The sequence below is a fragment of the Dendropsophus ebraccatus genome, chromosome 2 (genome assembly GCF_027789765.1).
Source record: "Dendropsophus ebraccatus isolate aDenEbr1 chromosome 2, aDenEbr1.pat, whole genome shotgun sequence".
NCBI lineage: Eukaryota > Metazoa > Chordata > Amphibia > Anura > Hylidae > Dendropsophus > Dendropsophus ebraccatus.
Genome location: NC_091455.1, coordinates 2,691,244 through 2,714,401, shown reverse-complemented (window position 1 = coordinate 2,714,401; position 23,158 = coordinate 2,691,244). Strand labels below are relative to the sequence as shown.

Below are 23,158 nucleotides of genomic sequence, written 5' to 3'. Positions count from 1 at the left end.
CCCTGACTGTATATTGAGTACCCAACCGCTCCCTGGACATGTGTGCGAGCGCCATCTCTGTCCCCTGACTGTATACTGAGGACCCGACCACTCCCTGGACATGTGTGCGAGCGCCATCTCTGTCCCCTGACTGTATACTGAGGACCCAATCGCTCCCTGGACATGTGTGCGACCTCCATCTCTGTCCCCGACTACACTGAAGAGACCCTACCACCCTCCCCCCAACATGTGTGCGAGCGCCATCTCTGTCCCCTGACTGTATACTGAGGACCCAATCGCTCCCTGGACATGTGTGCGACCGTCAATTCTGTCCCAGACTGTATACTGAGTAGAGATGAGCGAACCAGCTGAGGTTCGGGTTCGTATAAACCTGAACTATCGGCTTTTGATTGCCGCTGTCTGCCCGCTGAGTGGAGAGGGTGGGCACAACCTACGGGTATGGCTGTATACCAGTTTTCCAGGCAGTCCCCAGGCTGTATCCACCCTCTCCACGGAGCGGGCAGACAGCGGCAATCAAAAGCCGATAGTTCAGGTTTATACGAACCCGAACCTCAGCTGGTTCACTCATCTCTAATACTGAGGAGACCCGACCACTCATCATCTCTCATCACAAGTGACAAGAGCACACAACCCTGCAGACACACTGTAACGACAGCCTGCGGGGAGAAACTGTGACTGACGTGATCAGATCATAGGATCGCTCATCCATCACTGCCAACGCCCCCGGCATTCATCACTGCCAGGCCCCCCCCCCCCCCCCCCCGCCACACATCACTGGCAACACCCCGCCCCCCATCACTGCCAACCCCCCCGCCACACATCACTGCCAACCCCCCCGGCCCCCATCACTGCCAACCCCCCCACCACCCATCACTGCCAGCCCCCCCCCCCCCGCCACACATCACTGCCAACCCCCCCGGCCCCCCATCACTGCCAACCCCCCCCCCCCCCCCCCCCCCCCCGCCCACACTCACTGCCAGCCCCCCCCCCCCCCCCCCACCAAACATCACTGCCAGCCCCCCCCGCCACACATCACTGCCAACCCCCCCACCACCCATCACTGCCAGCCCCCCCCCCCGCCACACATCACTGCCAACACCCCGCCCCCATCACTGCCAACCCCCCCACCACCCATCACTGCCAGCCCCCCCCCCCCGCCACACATCACTGCCAACCCCCCCACCACCCATAACTGCCAACCCCCCGACCACCCATAACTGCCAACCCCCCCGGCCCCTGCCACCCATCACTGCCAACCCCCCCCCCCACCCATAACTGCCAACCCCCCCACCACCCATAACTGCCAACCCCCCCGGCCCCTGCCACCCATCACTGCCAACCCCCCGACCACCCATAACTGCCAACCCCCCCAGCCCCCGCCACCCATCACTGCCAACCCCCCCAACACACATCACTGCCAACCCCCCCAGCCCGCCCAACACACCGATCCCCCGCCCCCCCCCCCCCCGACACCTCGATACCCATTACTGCCAACACCCCCGCTCCCCAACACACATCACTGCCAGACCGCCCTCCTCACTCACACTTGGTAGAGCTGTGTTCAGCCTGAGCCTCCTGATGCAGTGATATGGTGGGCTCCCGGCTATCACAATAACAGAGATCGGAAGACGAAACCACAGACAATTGTGATGAGAAGATAAAAGAGGCAGAGAAGGAGAAACCAGACGCACAAGTCCAGGAGTGACTGACACCTCCGAGCAAACAATGGGGGAGGGAGACACGGGGGATGACGGGCGCGAGGCACTATGTACACACCTGTATACACCTGAGTGTGTGTGTGTATAAAGTGTGTAATATATATATTTACACACACAGTGGTTTGCAATAAATTAGAACAGAAAAAAAAAAATCAGTAATTCAATTTAATTGACCTGATATATTCTATACATTACATACAGAGGGACCTGATATATTCTATACATTACATACAGAGTGACCTGATATATTCTATACATTACATACAGAGTGACCTGATATATTCTATACATTACATACAGAGTGACCTGATATATTCTATATACATTACATACAGAGGGACCTGATATATTCTATACATTACATACAGAGTGACCTGATATATTCTATACATTACATACAGAGTGACCTGATATATTCTATACATTACATACAGAGTGACCTGATATATTCTATATACATTACATACAGAGTGACCTGATATATTCTATACATTACATACAGAGTGACCTGATATGTTCTATACATTACATACAGAGTGACCTGATATATTCTATACATTACATACAGAGTGACCTGATATATTCTATATACATTACATACAGAGGGACCTGATATATTCTATACATTACATACAGAGTGACCTGATATATTCTATATACATTACATACAGAGGGACCTGATATATTCTATACATTACATACAGAGTGACCTGATATATTCTATACATTACATACAGAGTGACCTGATATATTCTATATACATTACATACAGAGTGACCTGATATATTCTATACATTACATACAGAGTGACCTGATATATTCTATATACATTACATACAGAGTGACCGGATATATTCTATACATTACATACAGAGTGACCTGATATATTCTATACATTACATACAGAGTGACCTGATATATTCTATACATTACATACAGAGGGACCTGATATATTCTATACATTACATACACAGAGACCTGATATATTCTATAGAGACATTACATACAGAGTGACCTGATATATTCTATATACATTATATACAGAGTGACCTGATATATTCTATATACATTATATACAGAGTGACCTGATATATTCTATAGACATTACATACAGAGTGACCTGATATATTCTATATACATTACATACAGAGTGACCTGATATATTCTATACATTACATACAGAGTGACCTGATATATTCTATATACATTACATACAGAGGGACCTGATATATTCTATACATTACATACAGAGTGACCTGATATATTCTATATACATTACATACAGAGTGACCTGATATATTCTATACATTACATACAGAGTGACCTGATATATTCTATATACATTACATACAGAGTGACCTGATATATTCTATATACATTATATACAGAGTGACCTGATATATTCTATATACATTACATACAGAGTGACCTGATATATTCTATATACATTATATACAGAGGGACCTGATATATTCTATATACATTACATACAGAGTGACCTGATATATTCTATATACATTATATACAGAGGGACCTGATATATTCTATATACATTACATACAGAGTGACCTGATATATTCTATACATTACATACAGAGGGACCTGATATATTCTATACATTACATACAGAGTGACCTGATATATTCTATATACATTACATACAGAGTGACCTGATATATTCTATACATTACATACAGAGTGACCTGATATATTCTATATACATTACATACAGAGCGACCTGATATATTCTATATACATTACATACAGAGTGACCTGATATATTCTATAGAGATATTACATACAGAGTGACCTGATATATTCTATAGACATTACATACAGAGTGACCTGATATATTCTATACATTACATACAGAGTGAACTTTTTCAATCGTTTCAGTATTTCAGAAAATTTGAATAATTAAGCCCAAACCCCTGCAATGGCTTCCTAAGTGTTATAGCACCCTTAGTCTGGTTCAGTATGCAACACAATCATGGGGAAGACTGAATCACTGCCTTCTGGACATCTGTCAGCACACACTCCACAAGTAGGGGAAGCCAGAAAAGTTCATTGCTAAAGAAGCTGGCTGTTCTCAGAGAGCTGTATCAAAGCAGATTAATGGAAAGTTGTGTGGTAGAAAAAGGTGCAGAAGCAATCGGGAGAACCGCAGTCTTATCAGGATTGTAACCAAATTGCCATTCAATGGCATGGGAGAGATTCACAAAGAGTGGCCTGCTGCTGGAGTCAGTGCTTCAAAATCCACAAGCACATCCAGACGTCTGCAGGACACAGGCTACAAGTGTTACATCACATGTGTCACTGCTGACCAATAAACAAGGCCAGAAGCGTCCTATCTGGGCCAAGGAGAAGAAGATCTGGACGGTGATCAGTGGTCCAAGGGGCTGATCTCAGATGGAAGTAAATTCTGCATTTCATGTGGAAATCTGAACCCCAGAGTCTGCAGGAAGAGTGGAGAGCAGTCCACTCCCTGGACCTTTCCCCCAGTCCTCAGCAGTCCACTCCCTGGACCTTTCCCCCAGTCCTCAGCAGTCCTCTCCCTGGACCTTTCCCCCAGTCCTCAGCAGTCCACTCCCTGGACCTTTCCCCCAGTCCTCAGCAGTCCACTCCCTGCACCTTTCCCCCAGTCCTCAGCAGTCCACTCCCTGGACCTTTCCCCCAGTCCTCAGCAGTCCGCTCCCTGGACCTTTCCCCCAGTCCTCAGCCATCCGATCCCTGCACCTTTCCCCCAGTCCTCAGCAGTCCCCTCCCTGGACCTTTCCCCCAGTCCTCAGCAGTCCGCTCCCTGGACCTTTCCCCCAGTCCTCGGCAGTCCGCTCCCTGGACCTTTTGCAGAATATCAGTCTGTCCCTGATGTTTTTTCTGGAGAGAAGTGGCTTCTTTGCTGCCCTCCATGAGACCAGGCCTTGCTCCAAGAGTCTCCGCAGTCTCACAGTGCACAGTGCAGATGCCCTCACACCTGCCTGCTGCCATTCCTGAGTGAGCTCTGCACTGCTGGTAGCCCCATCCTGCAGCTGACCACACTTTTAAGAGACGGTCCTGGCGCTTGCTGGTCTTTCTTGGGCGCCCTGGAGCCTTTTTGGCAACAATGGAACCTCTCTCCTTGAAGTTCTTGATGATGCGATAGATTGGTGACTGAGGTGCAATCTTTCTAGCTGCGATACTCTTCCCTGTTCGGCCATTTTTGTGCAGTGCAATGATGACTGCACGTGTTTCTTTAGAGATAACCATGGTAACAGAGGAGAAACAATTATGCCAAGCACCAGCCTCCTTTTAAAGTGTCCAGTGGTGTCATTCTTACTTAATCATGACAGATTGATCTCCAGCCCTGTCCTCATCCCACACCTGTGTTACTGGAGCGATCACTAAAACAATGTTAACTGGTCCTTGTAAGGCCGGGCTGCAATGATGGTGAAATGTGTTTTGGGGAATAAAGTTCATTTTCTAGGCAAATATTGACTTTGCAAGTAATTGCTGTTAAGCTGATCCCTCTGTATAACATTCTGGAGTATATGATGCAAATTGCCATTTTAACCCCTTAGCGACCCATGACGTATCTGATACGTCATGGTGCCGCTCGGGGTGTTCAGAGCGGGGTCCCGCCGGGACCCCGCTCTGAACGGCGCTGATCCCGGCTGACACGTGCAGCCGGGCAGTGCCTCTATTAGCCGGCGCGGGTCCTGTTGCCGCGCCGGCTAATTAAGCCTCTAAGTGCAGCTGTCAAACCTGACAGCTGCACTTAGAGGCTCAGGGCTCAGAGGCTCAGGGGGGAGATCCGTTCTTCTGCCCGTGCCGGGCCTCAGCGTCGGAATGACGCTGATCCCGGCTCGGCAATAGATTGCTGTGGCCTGCAGCAGGCCATAGTAATCTATGACCGATCTAATCGATCTTTGCTGTGTATAAACACAGCATTGATCTCTATGAGAGATCAGTGCTGTCTATATACAAGTCCCCCAGGGTGATCAGTGCTGTGTATATACAAGCCCCCCAGGGTGATCAGTGCTGTCTATATACAAGCCCCCCAGGGTGATCAGTGCTGTCTATATACAAGTCCCCCAGGGTGATCAGTGCTGTGTATATACAAGCCCCCCAGGGTGATCAGTGCTGTCTATATACAAGTCCCCCAGGGGGGCTTCTAGTGTATGTAAAAAAAAAGTATTTTTATTAATAATAAATCCCCTCCCCTAATAAAAGTCCAAATCACCCCCCTTTTCCCATTTTATAATATAAATTAATAAATAAACATATTTAGTATAGCCGCGCGCGTAATCGCCCGAACTATTAATTAATCACATTCCTGATCTCGTACGGTAAACGGCGTCAGCGCAAAAAAATTCCAAAGTGCAAAATTGCGCATTTTTGGTCGCATCAAATCCAGAAAAAATGTAATAAAAAACGATCAAAAAGTCGTATATGCGCAATCAAGGTACCGATAGAAAGAACATGTCATGGCGCAAAAACTGACACCTGACACCGCCCCATAGACCAAAGGATAAAAGCGCTATAAGCCTGGGAATGGAGCGGTTGTAAGGAACGTATATTTGTTAACAATGGTTTGAATTTTTTACCGGCCATCAGATAATATAAGTTATACATGTTATATATCGCTGTAATCGTAACGACCTGAGGAACATATATAACAAGTCAGTTTTACCATAGGGCGAACGGCGTAAATGCAAAACTCCCCGAAATCAAAACAAATTCGTTTTTTTTTCAATTTGACAGCGCAAATGATTTTTTTCCGGTTTCGCAGCATATGTTATGGAAAAATAATGCCTGTCATTGCAAAGTACAATTGGTTTCGCAAAAAATAAGCGCTCATATACGTCTCTAGGTGAAAAAATGCAAGCGCTATGGACTTTTAAACATAAAATGGAATAAGCAAAAGAGCAAAAACGAAAATAGGCTTTGACCTTAAGGGGTTAAAGACTGAAGCAGTAGACTTTGTAAAAATTAATATTTGTATCATTCTCAAAACTTTTGGCCATGACAGTATATAAATGCTGAGTAGCACAGGGGATACATGTGTGCATAACTATCGGTATACATGTATACACACACACTGTATACAGGTACATATATACAAACACAAGTATATACATTAGTTAACACACCCCTCCTCCCCCTCTCAGTGGTCTCAACTGTCCCCCCCCCCCATTCCTCTCAGTGGTCTCACCTGTCCCCCCCATCACTCTCAGTGGTCTCACCTGTCCCCCCCATCACTTTCAATGGTCTCACCTGCTCCCCCCTCTCAGTGGTCTCACCTGCTCCCCCCTCTCAGTGGTCTCACCTGCTCCCCCCTCTCAGTGGTCTCACCTGCTCCCCCCTCTCAGTGGTCTCACCTGCTCCCCCCTCTCCCCCTCCCTGTGGTCTCACCTGTCCCCCATCTCCCCCTCCCTGTGGTCTCACCTGTCCCCCCTCTCCCCCTCCCTGTGGTCTCACCTGTCCCCCCTCTCCCCCTCCCTGTGGTCTCACCTGTCCCCCCTCTCCCCCTCCCTGTGGTCTCACCTGTCCCCCCTCCCCCCTCCCTGTGGTCTCACCTGTCCCCCCTCTCCTCCTCTCAGTGGTCTCACCTGTTCCCCCTCTCCTCCTCTCAGTGGTCTCACCTGTTCCCCCTCTCCTCCTCTCAGTGGTCTCACCTGTTCCCCCTCTCCTCCTCCCTGTGGTCTCACCTGTCCCCCCTCTCCCCCTCCCTGTGGTCTCACCTTTCCCCCAGTCCTCAGCAGTCCCCTCCCTGTGGTCTCACCTGTCCCCCCTCTCCCCCTCCCTGTGGTCTCACCTGTCCCCCCTCTCCCCCTCCCTGTGGTCTCACCTGTTCCCCCTCTCAGTGGTCTCACCTGTCCCCCCTCTCCCCCTCCCTGTGGTCTCACCTGTCCCCCCTCTCCCCCTCCCTGTGGTCTCACCTGTTCCCCCTTTTCAGTGGTCTCACCTGTTCCCCCCCCTCTCCTTCTCCCCCTCCCTGTGGTCTCACCTGTTCCCCCTCTCCCCCTCCCTGTGGTCTCACCTGTCCCCCCTCTCCCCCTCCCTGTGGTCTCACCTGTTCCCCCTCTCAGTGGTCTCACCTGTCCTCCCTCTCCCTCTCCCTGTGGTCTCACCTGTCCCCCCTATCCCCCTCCCTGTGGTCTCACCTGTTCCCCCTCTCAGTGGTCTCACCTGTCCCCCCTCTCCCCCTCCCTGCGGTCTCACCTGTCCCTCCTCTCCCCCTCCCTGTGGTCTCACCTGTTCCCCCTCTCCCCCTCCCTGTGGTCTCACCTGTTCCCCCTCTCACTGGTCTCACCTGTCCCCCCTCTCCCCCTCCCTGTGGTCTCACCTGTCCCCCCTCTCCCCCTCCCTGTGGTCTCACCTGTCCCCCCTCCCTGTGGTCTCACCTGTTCCCCCTCTCCCCCTACCTGTGGTCTCACCTGTTCCCCCTCTCCCCCTCCCTGTGGTCTCACCTGTCCCCCCACTCCCCCTCCCTGTGGTCTCACCTGTTCCCCCTCTCCCCCTCCCTGTGGTCTCACCTGTTCCCCCTCTCCCCCTCCCTGTGGTCTCACCTGTTCCCCCTCTCCCCCTCCCTGTGGTCTCACCTGTCCCCCCCTCTCCCCCTCCCTGTGGTCTCACCTGTTCCCCCTCTCCCCCTCCCTGTGGTCTCACCTGTCCCCCCTCCCCCCCTCTCCCTGTGGTCTCACCTGTTCCCCCTCTCCCTCTCCCTGTGGTCTCACCTGTTCCCCCTCTCCCCCTCCCTGTGGTCTCACCTGTCCCCCCTCTCCCCCTCCCTGTGGTCTCACCTGTTCCCCCTCTCCCCCTCCCTGTGGTCTCACCTGTTCCCCCTCTCCCCCTCCCTGTGGTCTCACCTGTTCCCCCTCCCTGTGGTCTCACCTGTCCCCCCTCCCTGTGGTCTCACCTGTCCCCCCTCCCTGTGGTCTCACCTGTTCCCCCTCCCTGTGGTCTCACCTGTCCCCCCTCCCTGTGGTCTCACCTGTCCCCCCTCCCTGTGGTCTCACCTGTTCCCCCTCTCTCCCTCCCTGTGGTCTCACCTGTCCCCCCTCCCTGTGGTCTCACCTGTTCCCCCTCTCCCCCTCCCTGTGGTCTCACCTGTCCCCCCTCCCTGTGGTCTCACCTGTTCCCCCTCTCTCTCTCCCTGTGGTCTCACCTGTTCCCCCTCTCCCCCTCCCTGTGGTCTCACCTGTTCCCCCTCTCCTCCTCTCAGTGGTCTCACCTGTTCCCCCTCTCCCCCTCCCTGTGGTCTCACCTGTCCCCCCTCTCCCCCTCCCTGTGGTCTCACCTGTCCCCCCTCTCCCCCTCCCTGTGGTCTCACCTGTCCCCCCTCTCCCCCTCCCTGTGGTCTCACCTGTCCCCCCTCTCCCCCCTCCCAGTGTCTCACCTGTCCCCCCTCTCCCCCTCCCTGTGGTCTCACCTGTTCCCCCTCTCCCCCTCCCTGTGGTCTCACCTGTCCCCCCTCTCCCCCTCCCAGTGGTCTCACCTGTCCCCCCTCTCCCCCTCCCTGTGGTCTCACCTGTTCCCCCTCTCCCCCTCCCTGTGGTCTCACCTGTCCCCCCTCTCCCCCTCCCTGTGGTCTCACCTGTCCCCCTCTCCCCCTCCCTGTGGTCTCACCTGTCCCCCCTCTCTCTCTCCCTGTGGTCTCACCTGTTCCCCCTCTCCCCCTCCCTGTGGTCTCACCTGTTTCCCCTCTCCCCCTCCCTGTGGTCTCACCTGTCCCCCCTCTCCCCCTCCCTGTGGTCTCACCTGTCCCCCCTCTCCCCCTCCCTGTGGTCTCACCTGTCCCCCCTCTCTCTCTCCCTGTGGTCTCACCTGTTCCCCCCTCTCCCCCTCCCTGTGGTCTCACCTGTTTCCCCTCTCCCCCTCCCTGTGGTCTCACCTGTTTCCCCTCTCCCCCTCCCTGTGGTCTCACCTGTTTCCCCTCTCCCCCTCCCTGTGGTCTCACCTGTTCCCCCTCTCCCCCTCTCCCCCTCCCAGTGGTCTCACCTGTCCCCCCTCTCCCCCTCCCAGTGGTCTCACCTGTTCCCCCTCTCCTCCTCTCAGTGGTCTCACCTGTTTCTGGTGACAGCGGTTCTCCCGAAATCTGCGGCACTCATCACATGACCTCAGGTTTCCGCTGCTGATTGGCTCTTAAGTATAATTGGGCGTGGCCAGAGGAAACATGACCCGAGCACGAGACAGCGCCTGAGGCGTTGTGTTTATGTGGTGCACGTGACATCCGCCCGATCACTTCCTGTTCCTTGTGTCGCGCTTAGCGGTATCGGCGGCCATTTTCTCGGTGGGGTTTACTCTCTGCAGTGTTGGAGTGTCTGGGACGGCCCCTAAGTCCCCGGTCCTCTCCACAGCGGGAACACACGGGATTCCCGTCACAGCCTGATGGTCAACTTTTTAACGCATGCGCCTAGTGACTGCGGCCTAGTCTTATAGAGAAGCCTCGGGATGAGGGTGCCGGGGGTGCGGAGGCGACCAGATGCGAGGTGAGGCTGGGTGTGCCTGGGTGTGCCTGGGTGTGCCTGGGTGTGCCTGGGTGTGCCTGGGTGTGCCTGGGTGTGCCTGGGTGTGCCTGGAAGAACCGCCGAATGTAATGTTACTCGTCAACTCTCCCGGTAGTGGAGGTCCCAGGAGCGGAGCTTCAGTGTACCCCCCGCCCCCGACTACCGACCACAGCTAGTACCCCCCCCCCGCCCCAGACTACCGACCACAGCGAGTACACCCCCCCCCCCCCTCGACTACCGACCACAGCGAGTACCCCCCCCCCCCGACTACCGACCACAGCGAGTACACCCCCCCCCCCCCCGACTACCGACCATAGCGAGTACACCCCCCCCCCCCGACTACCGACCACAGCGAGTACCCCCCCCCGACTACCGACCACAGCGAGTACAACCCCCCCCCCCCGACTACCGACCACAGCGAGTAAACCCCCCCCCCCCCCCGACTACCGACCACAGCGAGTACACCCCCCCCCCCCCCCGACTACCGACCACAGCGAGTACAAACCCCCCCCCCCCCCCCCCCCCGACTACCGACCACAGCGAGTACACCCCCCCCCCCCGACTACCGACCATAGCGAGTACACCCCCCCGACTACCGACAATAGCAAGTACATGCCTCCCCCCCCCCCCCGACTACCGGCCACAGCGAGTACACCCCCCCCCGACTACCGACCATAGCAAGTACATGCCTCCCCCCCCCCCCCCCCGACTACCGACCACAGCGAGTACATGCCCCCCCCCGACTACCGACCACAGCGAGTACACCCCCCCACCGAGTACCGACCATAGCGAGTACACCCCCCCACCGTGTACCGACCATAGCGTGTACATGCCTGCCTCCCCCGACTACCGACCACAGCGAGTACACCCCCCCGACTACCGACCATAGCAATTACATGCCTCCCCCCCCCCCCCGACTACCGACCACAGCGAGTACACCCCCCCGACTACCGACCATAGCAAGTACATGCCTCCCCCCCCCCGACTACCGACCACAGCGAGTACACCCCCCCACCGAGTACCGACCATAGCGAGTACACCCCCCCACCGAGTACCGACCATAGCGAGTACACCCCCCCACCGTGTACCGACCATAGCGTGTACATGCCTGCCTCCCCCGACTACCGACCACAGCGAGTACATGCCTCCCCCCGACTACCGACCACAGCGAGTACATGCCCCCCCCCGACTACCGACCATAGCGAGTACACCCCCCCACCGTGTACCGACCATAGCGTGTACATGCCTGCCTCCCCCCCCGACTACCGACCACAGCGAGTACATGCCTCCCCCCGACTACCGACCACAGCGAGTACATGCCCCCCCCCCCCCGACTACCAACCACAGCGAGTACATGCCCCCCCCCCCCGACTACCGACCACAGCAAGTACATGCCCCCCCGACTACCGACCATAGCGAGTACATGCCTCCCCCCCCCGACTACAGACCATAGCGAGTACATGCCCCCACGACTACAGACCATAGCGAGTACATGCCCCCCCCGACTACAGACCATAGCGATAGCGAGTACATGCCCCCCCCGACTACCGACCACAGCGAGCACACCCCCGCACCGAGTACCGACCATAGCGAGTACATGCCTCCCCCCCCCCCCCCCCCGACTACCGACCACAGCGAGTACATGCCTCCCCCCGACTACCGACCATAGCGAGTACATGCCCCCCCGACTACCGACCATAGCGAGTACACCCCCCCACTGAGTACCGACCATAGCGAGTACATGCCTCCCCCCCCCCCGACTACCGACCACAGCGAGTACATGCCTCCCCCCCGACTACAGACCATAGCGAGTACATGCCCCCCCGACTACCGACCATAGCGAGTACACCCCCCCCCCTACCGAGTACCGACCATAGCGAGTACATTTCCCCCCCCCCCTCGACTACCGACCATAGCGAGTACACCCCCCCACGAGTACCGACCATAGCGAGTACACCCCCCCCCCCCCCCGACTACAGACCACAGCGAGTACACCCCCCCGACTACCAACCATAGCGAGTACATCCTCCCCGACTACCGACCACAGCGAGTACAACCCCGCCCCCAACTACCGACCATAGCGAGTACACCCCCCCACCCCCCCGACTACAGACCACAGCGAGTACACCCCCCCGACTACCAACCATAGCGAGTACATTCTCCCCGACTACTGACCACAGCAAGTACAACCCCGCCCCCAACTACCGACCATAGCGAGTACATCCCCCACCCCCCCGACTACCGACCATAGCGAGTGCATCCCCCCAAACCCCCCCCCCCCCCCCCCGGACTACTGACCATAGCAAGTACACCCCCCCCCCCGACTACCGACCATAGGGAGTACACCCCCCTCCCCCAGCTATGGAACATGGTGAGTCCATTAACCCCGCAGACTACTCACCTTAGCAAGGACAGACCTACCTCACCCTGGGGGGCGGTGGTTACAGTACCCCGCTGTGACTGTTCTCCGCCATCTTTTCCCCATACAGGTGCCCCCTCTCCGCACGTTCCGACCTTTCATGTACAAAGAGAAGATTCCAGGAGGAAGATGAGTAAGTATGAGACAGACAACGTGGCCTGTGTTATATGTATATACTATATCCTTAGATGTGGCCTGTTATATGTATATACTGTATCCTCATCAGACGTGGCCTGTTATATGTATATACTGTATCCTCCTCAGACGTGGCCTGTGTTATATGTATATACAGTACCCTCAGACGTGGCCTGTGTTATATGTATGTACTGTATCCTAAGATGTGGCCTGTGTTATGTGTATACTGTATCCTCCTCAGACGTGGCCTGTTTTATGTGTATACTGTATCCTCAGACGTATCCTGTTATATGTGTATACTGTATCCTCAGACGTATCCTGTTATATGTATATACTGTATCCTCAGACGTATCCTGTTATATGTGTATACTGTATCCTCCTCAGACGTGGCCTGTTTTATATGTATATACTGTATCCTCATTAGCCGTGGCCTGTGTTATATGTATATACTGTATCCTCAGACGTATCCTGTTATATGTGTATACTGTATCCTCCTCAGACGTGGCTTGTGTTATATGTATATACTGTATCCTCAGACGTGGCCTGTGTTATATGTATATACTGTATCCTCCTCAGACGTGGCCTGTGTTATATGTATATACAGTACCCTCAGACGTGGCCTGTGTTATATGTATGTACTGTATCCTAAGATGTGGCCTGTGTTATGTATATACTGTATCCTCATACGTGGCCTGTGTTATATGTATGTACTGTATCCTAAGACGTGGCCTGTGTTATATGTATATACTGTATCCTCCTCATACGTGGCCTGTGTTATATGTATGTACTGTATCCTAAGATGTGGCCTGTGTTATGTATATACTGTATCCTCAGACGTGGCCTGTGTTATATGTATGTACTGTATCCTAAGATGTGGCCTGTGTTATGTATATACTGTATCCTCATACGTGGCCTGTGTTATATGTATGTACTGTATCCTAAGATGTGGCCTGTGTTATGTGTATACTGTATCCTCAGACGTGGCCTGTGTTATATGTATGTACTGTATCCTAAGATGTGGCCTGTGTTATGTGTATACTGTATCCTCATCAGACATGGCCTGTATCCTCAGACGTATCCTGTTATATGTATATACTGTATCCTCATCAGACGTGGCCTGTGTTATATGTATATACTGTATCCTCATCAGACGTGGCCTGTGTTATATGTATATACTGTATCCTCAGACGTATCCTGTTATATGTGTATACTGTATCCTCAGACGTGGCCTGTTATGTGTATATACTGTATCCTCATCAGACGTGGCCTGTGTTATGTGTATACTGTATCCTCCTCAGACGTGGCCTGTGTTATATGTATATACTGTATCCTCAGACGTGGCCTGTGTTATATGTATATACTGTATCCTCATTAGACGTGGCCTGTGTTATATGTATATACTGTATCCTCAGACGTATCCTGTTATGTGTATACTGTATCCTTCTCAGACGGGGCCTGGGTTATATGTATATACTGTATCCTTAGATGTGGCCTGTGTGTTATATGTATATGCTGTATCCTCCTCAGACGTGGCCTGTGTGTTATATGTATATACTGTATCCTCAGATGTGGCCTGTTATGTGTATACTGTATCCTTCTCAGACGTGGCCTGTTATATGTATATACTGTATCCTTAGATGTAGCCTGTGTGTTATATGTATATGCTGTATCCTCCTCAGACTTGGCCTGGGTTATATGTATATACTGTATCCTCCTCAGACGTGGCCTGTGTTATATGTATATACTGTATCCTTAAATGTGGCCTGTTATATGTATATACTGTATCCTTAGATGTGGCCTGTTATATGTATATACTGTATCCTTAGATGTGGCCTGTTATATGTATATACTGTATCCTTAGATGTGGCCTGTTTAAAGCTGAATAAGGCGATGGGTCCAGATGGCGCCCATCCCAGGGTTCTTAAAGAACTCAGATCTGTGATTGCTGCCCCCCTGACAGATCTGTATAACCAATCCCTGCTAACAGGAGATGTCCCCGATGATTGGAGAACAGCCAATGTTATACCAATCCACAAGAAGGGGAATAGAGAAGAGCCCAGTAACTACAGGCCAGTGAGCCTGACATCTGTAGTAGTGAAAATGATGGAAACTCTTCTAAAAAAGAAGATAATGGATCACCTAAGAATCAACAATTTGATGGATCCAAACCAGCATGGCTTTACTGAGGGCCGATCATGTCAGACTAATCTCATTGATTTCTTTGATTATGCCACAATAGTACTGGATGAAGGTGGTGCTGTGGATATCGCCTATCTGGACTTCAGCAAAGCCCCAGATACAGTTCTCCATAAAGAGCTGAGAGAGAAGTTGGAGAAAATTGGACTAAATCCCTGGATAGTTCAGTGGATTTGTGGTTGGCTGAAGGAGAGATATCAGAGGGTTGTTGTTAATGGTGAATATTCCGAGCAGAGACTGGTTACACGTGGTGTGCCTCAAGGGTCTGTTCTGGGTCCTATTCTTTTTAATATGTTTGTAAGTGACATAGGAGAAGGGTTGGTAGGTAAAGTTTGTCTGTTTGCTGACGACACAAAAGTGTGCAATAGGGTGGATATTCCTGGAGGTGTCAGTAATATGGAAAATGATTTAGCTTTGCTAGATACGTGGTCCAAACAGTGGAAATTGAAGTTCAACGTTTCCAAATGTAAAATAATGCACTTGGGGAGGAGGAATCCTCTATCCGAGTATCACATCGGCAGTTCTGTGTTGGAAAAGACTTCAGAAGAGAAGGATTTAGGGGTAATGATTTCTGAAAGCCTTAAAATGAGTCACCAGTGCAACCAGGCGGTGGGGAAAGCAAATCGTATGCTGGGGTGTGTGTGTGTGTATATATATATATATATATATATATATATATATATATATATATATATATATATATATATATATATATATATATATATATATTTTATATATAATATATATATTGGTATGCTGGGGTGTGTATATATATATATATATATATATGGTATGCAGGGGTGTGTATATATATATATATATATATATATATATATATATATATATATATATATATATATTATATATATAGTATGCAGGGGTGTATAGCTAGAGGTATAACCAGTAGGAAGAGGGAGATTGTGATCCCGCTGTATAGAGCTCTGGTGAGGCCACATCTGGAATACTGTGTCCAGTTCTGGGGACCTCACCTAAAAAAGGACATTGATAAAATAGAACGGGTCCAAAGACGGCTACAAAAATGGTGGAGGGTGTGAGGCATAAACCATATCAGGAAAGACTTAAGGATTTGTATCTGTATAGTCTGGAGGAAAGACGGGAAAGGGGGGACATGGTGGAAACCTTTAAAGGGAACCTGTCACCCCCCGTACCGGGGTGACAGGCTCCCGACCCCCCGTTAGAGACCCCTATACTTACCTCATCCCGCCGGGTCCCGCTTCTGGAGGTGGTCGGGTCCCGGAGATCTCAGCCGCTGCAGCCCGGCGCGCGCGCTGAGAGATGAGTCCAACACCCATAGAGAATGACAGGAGAGTCCAGCGCTCCGTCATTCTCTATGAGCGTTGGACTCATCTGTCAGCGCGCGCGCCGGGCTGCAGCGGCTGAGATCTCCGGGACCTGACCGAATCCAGAAGCGGGACCCGGCGGGATGAGGTAAGTATAGGCGTCTCTAACGGGGGGTCGGGAGCCTGTCACCCCGGCACGGGGGGTGACAGGTTCCCTTTAAGTATGTTAAGGGACTAAATAAGGTTCAGGATGGGAGTGTTTTTAGTAAAAAACTGAGCTCAAGAACAAGAGGACACAGTGAGAGGTTACTGGGGGTAAGATCAGAAGCAATGTGAGAAAATATTATTTTACTGAAAGAGTGGTAGATACCTGGAACAAACTTCCAGCAGAGGTGGTTGGTAAATCTACAATAACAGAATATAAACACGCCTGGGACAGACATATATCTATCCTAAGATAATAAGGAAGAAAATACTAAAAGGGCCGACTAGATGGACCCAGTGGTCTTTTTCTGCCGACAATCTTCTATGTTTCTATGTGTGTTATATGTATATACTGTATCCTCATCAGACGTATCCTGTTATATGTATATACTGTATCCTCATCAGACGTGGCCTGTGTTATATGTATATGCTGTATCCTCCTCAGACGTGGCCTGTGTGTTATATGTATATACTGTATCCTCAGACGTATCCTGTTATATGTATATACTGTATCCTCATCAGACGTGGCCTGTGTTATATGTATATGCTGTATCCTCAGACGTGGCCTGTGTGTTATATGTATATACTGTATCCTCAGATGTGGCCTGTTATATGTATATACTGTATCCTCAGATGTGGCCTGTTATATGTGTATACTGTATCCTTCTCAGACGTGGCCTGTTATATGTATATACTGTATCCTTAGATGTAGCCTGTGTGTTATATGTTATATGTATATGCTGTATCCTCCTCAGACTTGGCCTGGGTTATATGTATATACTGTATCCTCCTCAGACGTGGCCTGTGTGTTATATGTATATACTGTATCCTTAGATGTGGCCTGTTATATGTATATACTGTATCCTTAGATGTGGCCTGTTATATGTATATACTGTATCCTCCTCAGACGTGGCCTGGGTTATATGTATATACTGTATCCTCAGATGTGGCCTGTTATGTGTATACTGTATCCTTCTCAGACGTGGCCTGTTATATGTATATACTGTATCCTTAGATGTGGGCTGTGTGTTATGTGTATACTGTATCCTCCTCAGACGTGGCCTGTTATATGTATATACTGTATCCTCAGATGTGGCCTGTTATGTGTATACTGTATCCTTCTCAGACGTGGCCTGTTATATGTATATACTGTATCCTCAGATGTGGCCTGTTATGTGTATACTGTATCCTTCTCAGACGTGGCCTGTTATATGTATATACTGTATCCTTAGATGTGGCCTGTGTGTTGTGTATACTGTATCCTTCGCAGACGTGGCCTGTTATATGTATATACTGTATCCTTAGATGTGGCCTGTGTGTTATGTGTATACTGTATCCTTCGCAGACGTGGCCTGTTATATGTATCCTCCTGTCACCACTTTTTAGGGGTCCCGCCATGAAGCTGTATATGTCGGAGGACACTGTTTCAGCTCGTCTTCAGCTACTTAGTTTGGAGAATGATCACAGCTATGGAGGGAACGGCCTCCCCAAGATGTCTCCACTGCACCAATCCCCGGACACAGGGTGAGGAGGGGGCATCAGGGGTCCTGCCACGTGTAACCTGTGGTACCTCACTGCTGCTATCATAATCCTCCTCCTCTGTATACTTCACTGTCGTCTCCTCCTCTGCCTTGTGTGATGCCGTCTCCTCCTCTCCCATCGCTGTGTGATGAAGTCTATTCCTCTCCCCTGTGTGATGTAGTCTCCTCCTCCGTGTGATCTAGTCTCCTCCTTATCCTCTCCCATCGCGGTGTGATGTAGTCTCCTCCTCTCCCCTGTGTGATGTAGTCTCCTCCTCCTCTTCCGTGTGATCTAGTCTCCTCCTTATCCTCTCCCATCCCTGTATGATGTAGTCTCCTCCTCCTCTCCCCTGTGTGATGTAGTCTCCTCCTCTCCCATCCCGGTGTGATGTCTCCTCCCTCTCCTTTCCCATCCCTGTGTGATGTAGTCTCCTCCTCTCCCATCCCGGTGTGATGTCTCCTCCCTCTCCTCTCTCATCCCTGTATGATGTAGTCTCCTCCTTTCCCATCCCGGTGTGATGTCTCCTCCCTCTCCTCTCTCATCCCTGTATGATGTAGTCTCCTCCTCTCCCCTGTGTAATGTAGTCTCCTTCTCCTCCTCACCCCTGTATGATGTAGTCTCCTCCTCCTCCTCTCCCCTGTGTGATGTAGTCTCCTCCTCCTCCTCCTCTCCCGTGTGATGTAGTCTTCTCCTCCTCTCCCGTGTGATGTAGTCTTCTCCTCCTCTCCCGTGTGATGTAGTCTTCTCCTCCTCTCCCGTGTGATGTAGTCTTCTCCTCCTCTCCCCTGTGTGATGTAGTCTTCTCCTCTCCCATCCCTGTGTGATGTAGTCTCCTCCTCTCCCCTGTGTGATGTAGTCTCCTCCTCCTCCTCCTCTCCCCTGTGTGATGTAGTCTCCTTCTCTCCCCTGTGTGATGTAGTCTTCTCCTTCTCCTCTCCCATCCCTGTATGATGTAGTCTCCTCCTTCTCCTCTCCCATCCCTGTATGATGTAGTCTCCTCCTTCTCCTCTCCCATCCCTGTATGATGTAGTCTCCTCCTTCTCCTCTCCCATCCCTGTATGATGTAGTCTCCTCCTTCTCCTCTCCAATCCCTGTATGATGTAGTCTCCTCCTTCTCCTCTCCCATCCCTGTATGATGTAGTCTCCTCCTTCTCCTCTCCCATCCCTGTATGATGTAGTCTCCTCCTTCTCCTCTCCCATCCCTGTATGATGTAGTCTCCTCCTTCTCCTCTCCCATCCCTGTATGATGTAGTCTCCTCCTTCTCCTCTCCCATCCCTGTATGATGTAGTCTCCTCCTTCTCCTCTCCCATCCCTGTATGATGTAGTCTCCTCCTTCTCCTCTCCCATCCCTGTATGATGTAGTCTCCTCCTTCTCCTCTCCCATCCCTGTATGATGTAGTCTCCTCCTTCTCCTCTCCCATCCCTGTATGATGTAGTCTCCTCCTTCTCCTCTCCCATCCCTGTATGATGTAGTCTCCTCCTTCTCCTCTCCCATCCCTGTATGATGTAGTCTCCTCCTTCTCCTCTCCCATCCCTGTATGATGTAGTCTCCTCCTTCTCTTCTCCCATCCCTGTATGATGTAGTCTCCTCCTTCTCCTCTCCCATCCCTGTATGATGTAGTCTCCTCCTTCTCCTCTCCCATCCCTGTATGATGTAGTCTCCTCCTTCTCCTCTCCCATCCCTGTATGATGTAGTCTCCTCCTTCTCCTCTCCCATCCCTGTATGATGTAGTCTCCTCCTTCTCCTCTCCCATCCCTGTATGATGTAGTCTCCTCCTTCTCCTCTCCCATCCCTGTATGATGTAGTCTCCTCCTTCTCCTCTCCCATCCCTGTATGATGTAGTCTCCTCCTTCTCCTCTCCCATCCCTGTATGATGTAGTCTCCTCCTTCTCCTCTCCCATCCCTGTATGATGTAGTCTCCTCCTTCTCCTCTCCCATCCCTGTATGATGTAGTCTCCTCCTTCTCCTCTCCCATCCCTGTATGATGTAGTCTCCTCCTTCTCCTCTCCCATCCCTGTATGATGTAGTCTCCTCCTTCTCCTCTCCCATGTCTGTATGATGTAGTCTCCTCCTTCTCCTCTCCCATGTCTGTATGATGTAGTCTCCTCCTCCTCCTCTCCCATGTCTGTATGATGTAGTCTCCTCCTCCTCCTCTCCCATGTCTGTATGATGTAGTCTCCTCCTCCTCTCCCATGTGTCGTGTAGTCTCCTCCTCCTCTCCCATGTGTCGTGTAGTCTCCTCCTCCTCTCCCATGTGTCGTGTAGTCTCCTCCTCCTCCTCTCCCATGTGTTGTGTAGTCTCCTCCTCCTCCTCTCCCATGTGTCGTGTAGTCTCCTGCTCCCTCCCCCCTGTGATGTCGGCGCTCTCTCTCTGCTCCCTCCCCCCTGTGATGTCGGCGCTCTCTCTCTGCTCCCTCCCCCCTGTGATGTCGGCGCTCTCTCTCTGCTCCCTCCCCCATGTGATGTCGGCGCTCTCTCTCTGCTCCTCTTCCCCCATGTGATGTCGGCGCTCTCTCTCTCTGCTCCCTCCCCCCTCGGATGTCGGCGCTCTCTCTCTGCTCCTCTTCCCCCATGTGATGTCGGCGCTCTCTCTCTGCTCCTCTTCCCATGTGATGTCGGCGCTCTCTCTCTGCTCCCTCCCCCATGTGATGTCGGCGCTCTCTATGCTCCTCTTCCCCCATGTGATGTCGGCGCTCTCTATGCTCCTCTTCCCCCATGTGATGTCGGCGCTCTCTATGCTCCTCTTCCCCCATGTGATGTCGGCGCTCTCTATGCTCCTCTTCCCCCATGTGATGTCGGCGCTCTCTATGCTCCTCTTCCCCCATGTGATGTCGGCGCTCTCTATGCTCCTCTTCCCCCATGTGATGTCGGCGCTCTCTATGCTCCTCTTCCCCCATGTGATGTCGGCGCTCTCTATGCTCCTCTTCCCCCATGTGATGTCGGCGCTCTCTATGCTCCTCTTCCCCCATGTGATGTCGGCGCTCTCTCTCTGCTCCCTCCCCCCTCGGATGTCGGCGCTCTCTCTCTGCTCCTCTTCCCCCATGTGATGTCGGCGCTCTCTCTCTGCTCCTCTTCCCATGTGATGTCGGCGCTCTCTCTCTGCTCCCTCCCCCATGTGATGTCGGCGCTCTCTATGCTCCTCTTCCCCCATGTGATGTCGGCGCTCTCTATGCTCCTCTTCCCCCATGTGATGTCGGCGCTCTCTATGCTCCTCTTCCCCCATGTGATGTCGGCGCTCTCTATGCTCCTCTTCCCCCATGTGATGTCGGCGCTCTCTATGCTCCTCTTCCCCCATGTGATGTCGGCGCTCTCTATGCTCCTCTTCCCCCATGTGATGTCGGCGCTCTCTATGCTCCTCTTCCCCCATGTGATGTCGGCGCTCTCTATGCTCCTCTTCCCCCATGTGATGTCGGCGCTCTCTCTCTGCTCCTCTTCCCCCATGTGATGTCGGCGCTCTCTCTCTGCTCCTCTTCCCCCATGTGATGTCGGCGCTCTCTATGCTCCTCCCCCGCAGGCCCACTGATAGCAGCTCAGAAGATGAGAATGTGGTTGTGGATCCTGGAGAGTTCTGTATGAGCGGCTGTCAGGTAATAAGTGTCTGTCCGCTCCGGGAGGAGGAGACGCTAAAGGAGTTGGAGAGTATTGTCCATGAGAGTGCTGTCCCCGAGAGCGTCCTCTCACTGTAAGAGACTATTACCCTCCATGGCTCCTGTAATATTACCTCTCTGTACAGTTTTAGCGGCTGTCTCTCTCACATAGTGGCTGTCTCTCTGCTTTCCGCAGGTCTCTGCCATGTCTGGAGCTGGTCCCCTGGTCGCCCCCCTCGGGTCCCATCCACCATCTTTTGTGCTCTCTGGCCGGGGTGGAGGAAGGTAGTGGAGCGAGCAGGCGTGAGGTGGAGGAGGGGATGGAGCTGTGAGTCCGCCGTGGGACGCTCTTGCCACAGTGTTCTGTCTCCGTGCATATCCCGTGTTGTCTCATTGTCGTGTGTTCTGTTATGCCCATGGGACGTGCACATTACCCTCTGCTCCGCCCACTGCAGGGTCACCAGAAGCTGTGAGGAATGGCTTTGCCCACTGCAGGGGTCACAGGAGCTGTGAGGGGATGGTTCCACCCACTGCGGGGTCACCAGAAGCTGTGAGGGGATGGTTCCACCCACTGCGGTGTCACCAGAAGCTGTGAGGGGATGGCTCCACCCACTGCGGGGTCACAGGAGCTGTGAGGGGATGGTTCCACCCACTGCGGTGTCACCAGAAGCTGTGAGGGGATGGCTCCACCCACTGCGGGGTCACAGGAGCTGTGAGGGGATGGTTCCACCCACTGCGGGGTCACCAGAAGCTGTGAGGGGATGGCTCCACCCACTGCGGGGTCACCAGAAGCTGTGAGGGGATGGTTCTACCCACTGCGGGGTCACCAGAAGCTGTGAGGGGATGGCTCCACCCACTGCGGGGTCACAGGAGCTGAAGGTCCATCCCTCCCACCTTGGGGGTTTGTGGGGCATCTGCTGTGATTCTCGTCCATGATTCCAGTCATAGTGCGTCCGATCACGGAGCGTTCACCGTATCCTGGGGTGACTGGACTGCTGGGTGACCCCATAGGCTCCGCCTTCTTCGTGTGTCTGTATACAAAAGTGTGTGCCCCCCGGGGTCTGACATGTGTTATTTGTACTGTGAATAAAATGTATTTATTGTGTCGGGTGTGACTGTGTCCATAGCGGAAATCAGGATGAGCAGCACCGATATGTGTATACGGTATATACCGCCCAGCCATGACGGTACAGCGGTGTGCTCTGTGTATACGGTATATACCGAGCCATGACGGTACAGCGGTGTGCTCTGTGTATACGGTATATACCGAGCCATGACGGTACAGCGGTGTGCTCTGTGTATACGGTATATACCGCCCAGCCATGACGGTACAGCCCTGTGCTCCGTGTATACGGTATATACCGCCCAGCCATGACTGTACAGCGTTGTGCTCAGTGTATATGGTATATAGTGCTCAGCCATGACGGTACAGCCCTGTGCTCTGTGTATACGGTATATACCGCCCAGCCATGACTGTACAGCCCTGTGCTCTGTGTATACGGTATATACTGCCCAGCCATGACGGTACAGCCCTGTGCTCTGTGTATACGGTATATACCACCCAGCCATGACTGTACAGCGGTGTG

At 52.2% G+C, this 23,158-nt stretch overlaps 1 protein-coding gene across 2 annotated transcripts; it reads left to right on the top strand.

Annotated features, from left to right (window-relative positions):
• The first annotated feature begins 9,900 nt into the window (after positions 1-9,900).
• Positions 9,901-22,677, top strand: HCFC1R1 (host cell factor C1 regulator 1). 2 transcript variants are annotated; one of them, XM_069956921.1, is made up of 5 exons: positions 9,901-10,189; positions 12,697-12,759; positions 17,849-17,986; positions 21,500-21,572; positions 21,769-22,677. In XM_069956921.1, the coding sequence occupies exons 1-5, from the start codon at positions 10,152-10,154 to the stop codon at positions 21,859-21,861; spliced, it is 405 nt and encodes a 134-aa protein (XP_069813022.1). In that variant the 5' UTR covers positions 9,901-10,151; the 3' UTR covers positions 21,862-22,677. The 2 variants fall into 2 exon arrangements, with proteins under 2 accessions (XP_069813022.1, XP_069813021.1); XM_069956920.1 differs by having other exon boundaries at positions 9,920-10,189; positions 21,500-21,667.
• Positions 22,678-23,158: the final 481 nt, after the last annotated feature.

Coding starts and splice junctions, on each gene's coding strand:
- HCFC1R1 (XM_069956920.1), top strand. CDS start 10,152: ATGAGGGTGCCGGGGGTGCGGAGGCGACCAGATGCGAG. Junction 10,190..12,696: donor CGGAGGCGACCAGATGCGAG/GTGAGGCTGGGT, acceptor TTCCCCATACAG/GTGCCCCCTCTCCGCACGTT. Junction 17,987..21,499: donor CACCAATCCCCGGACACAGG/GTGAGGAGGGGG, acceptor CCTCCCCCGCAG/GCCCACTGATAGCAGCTCAG.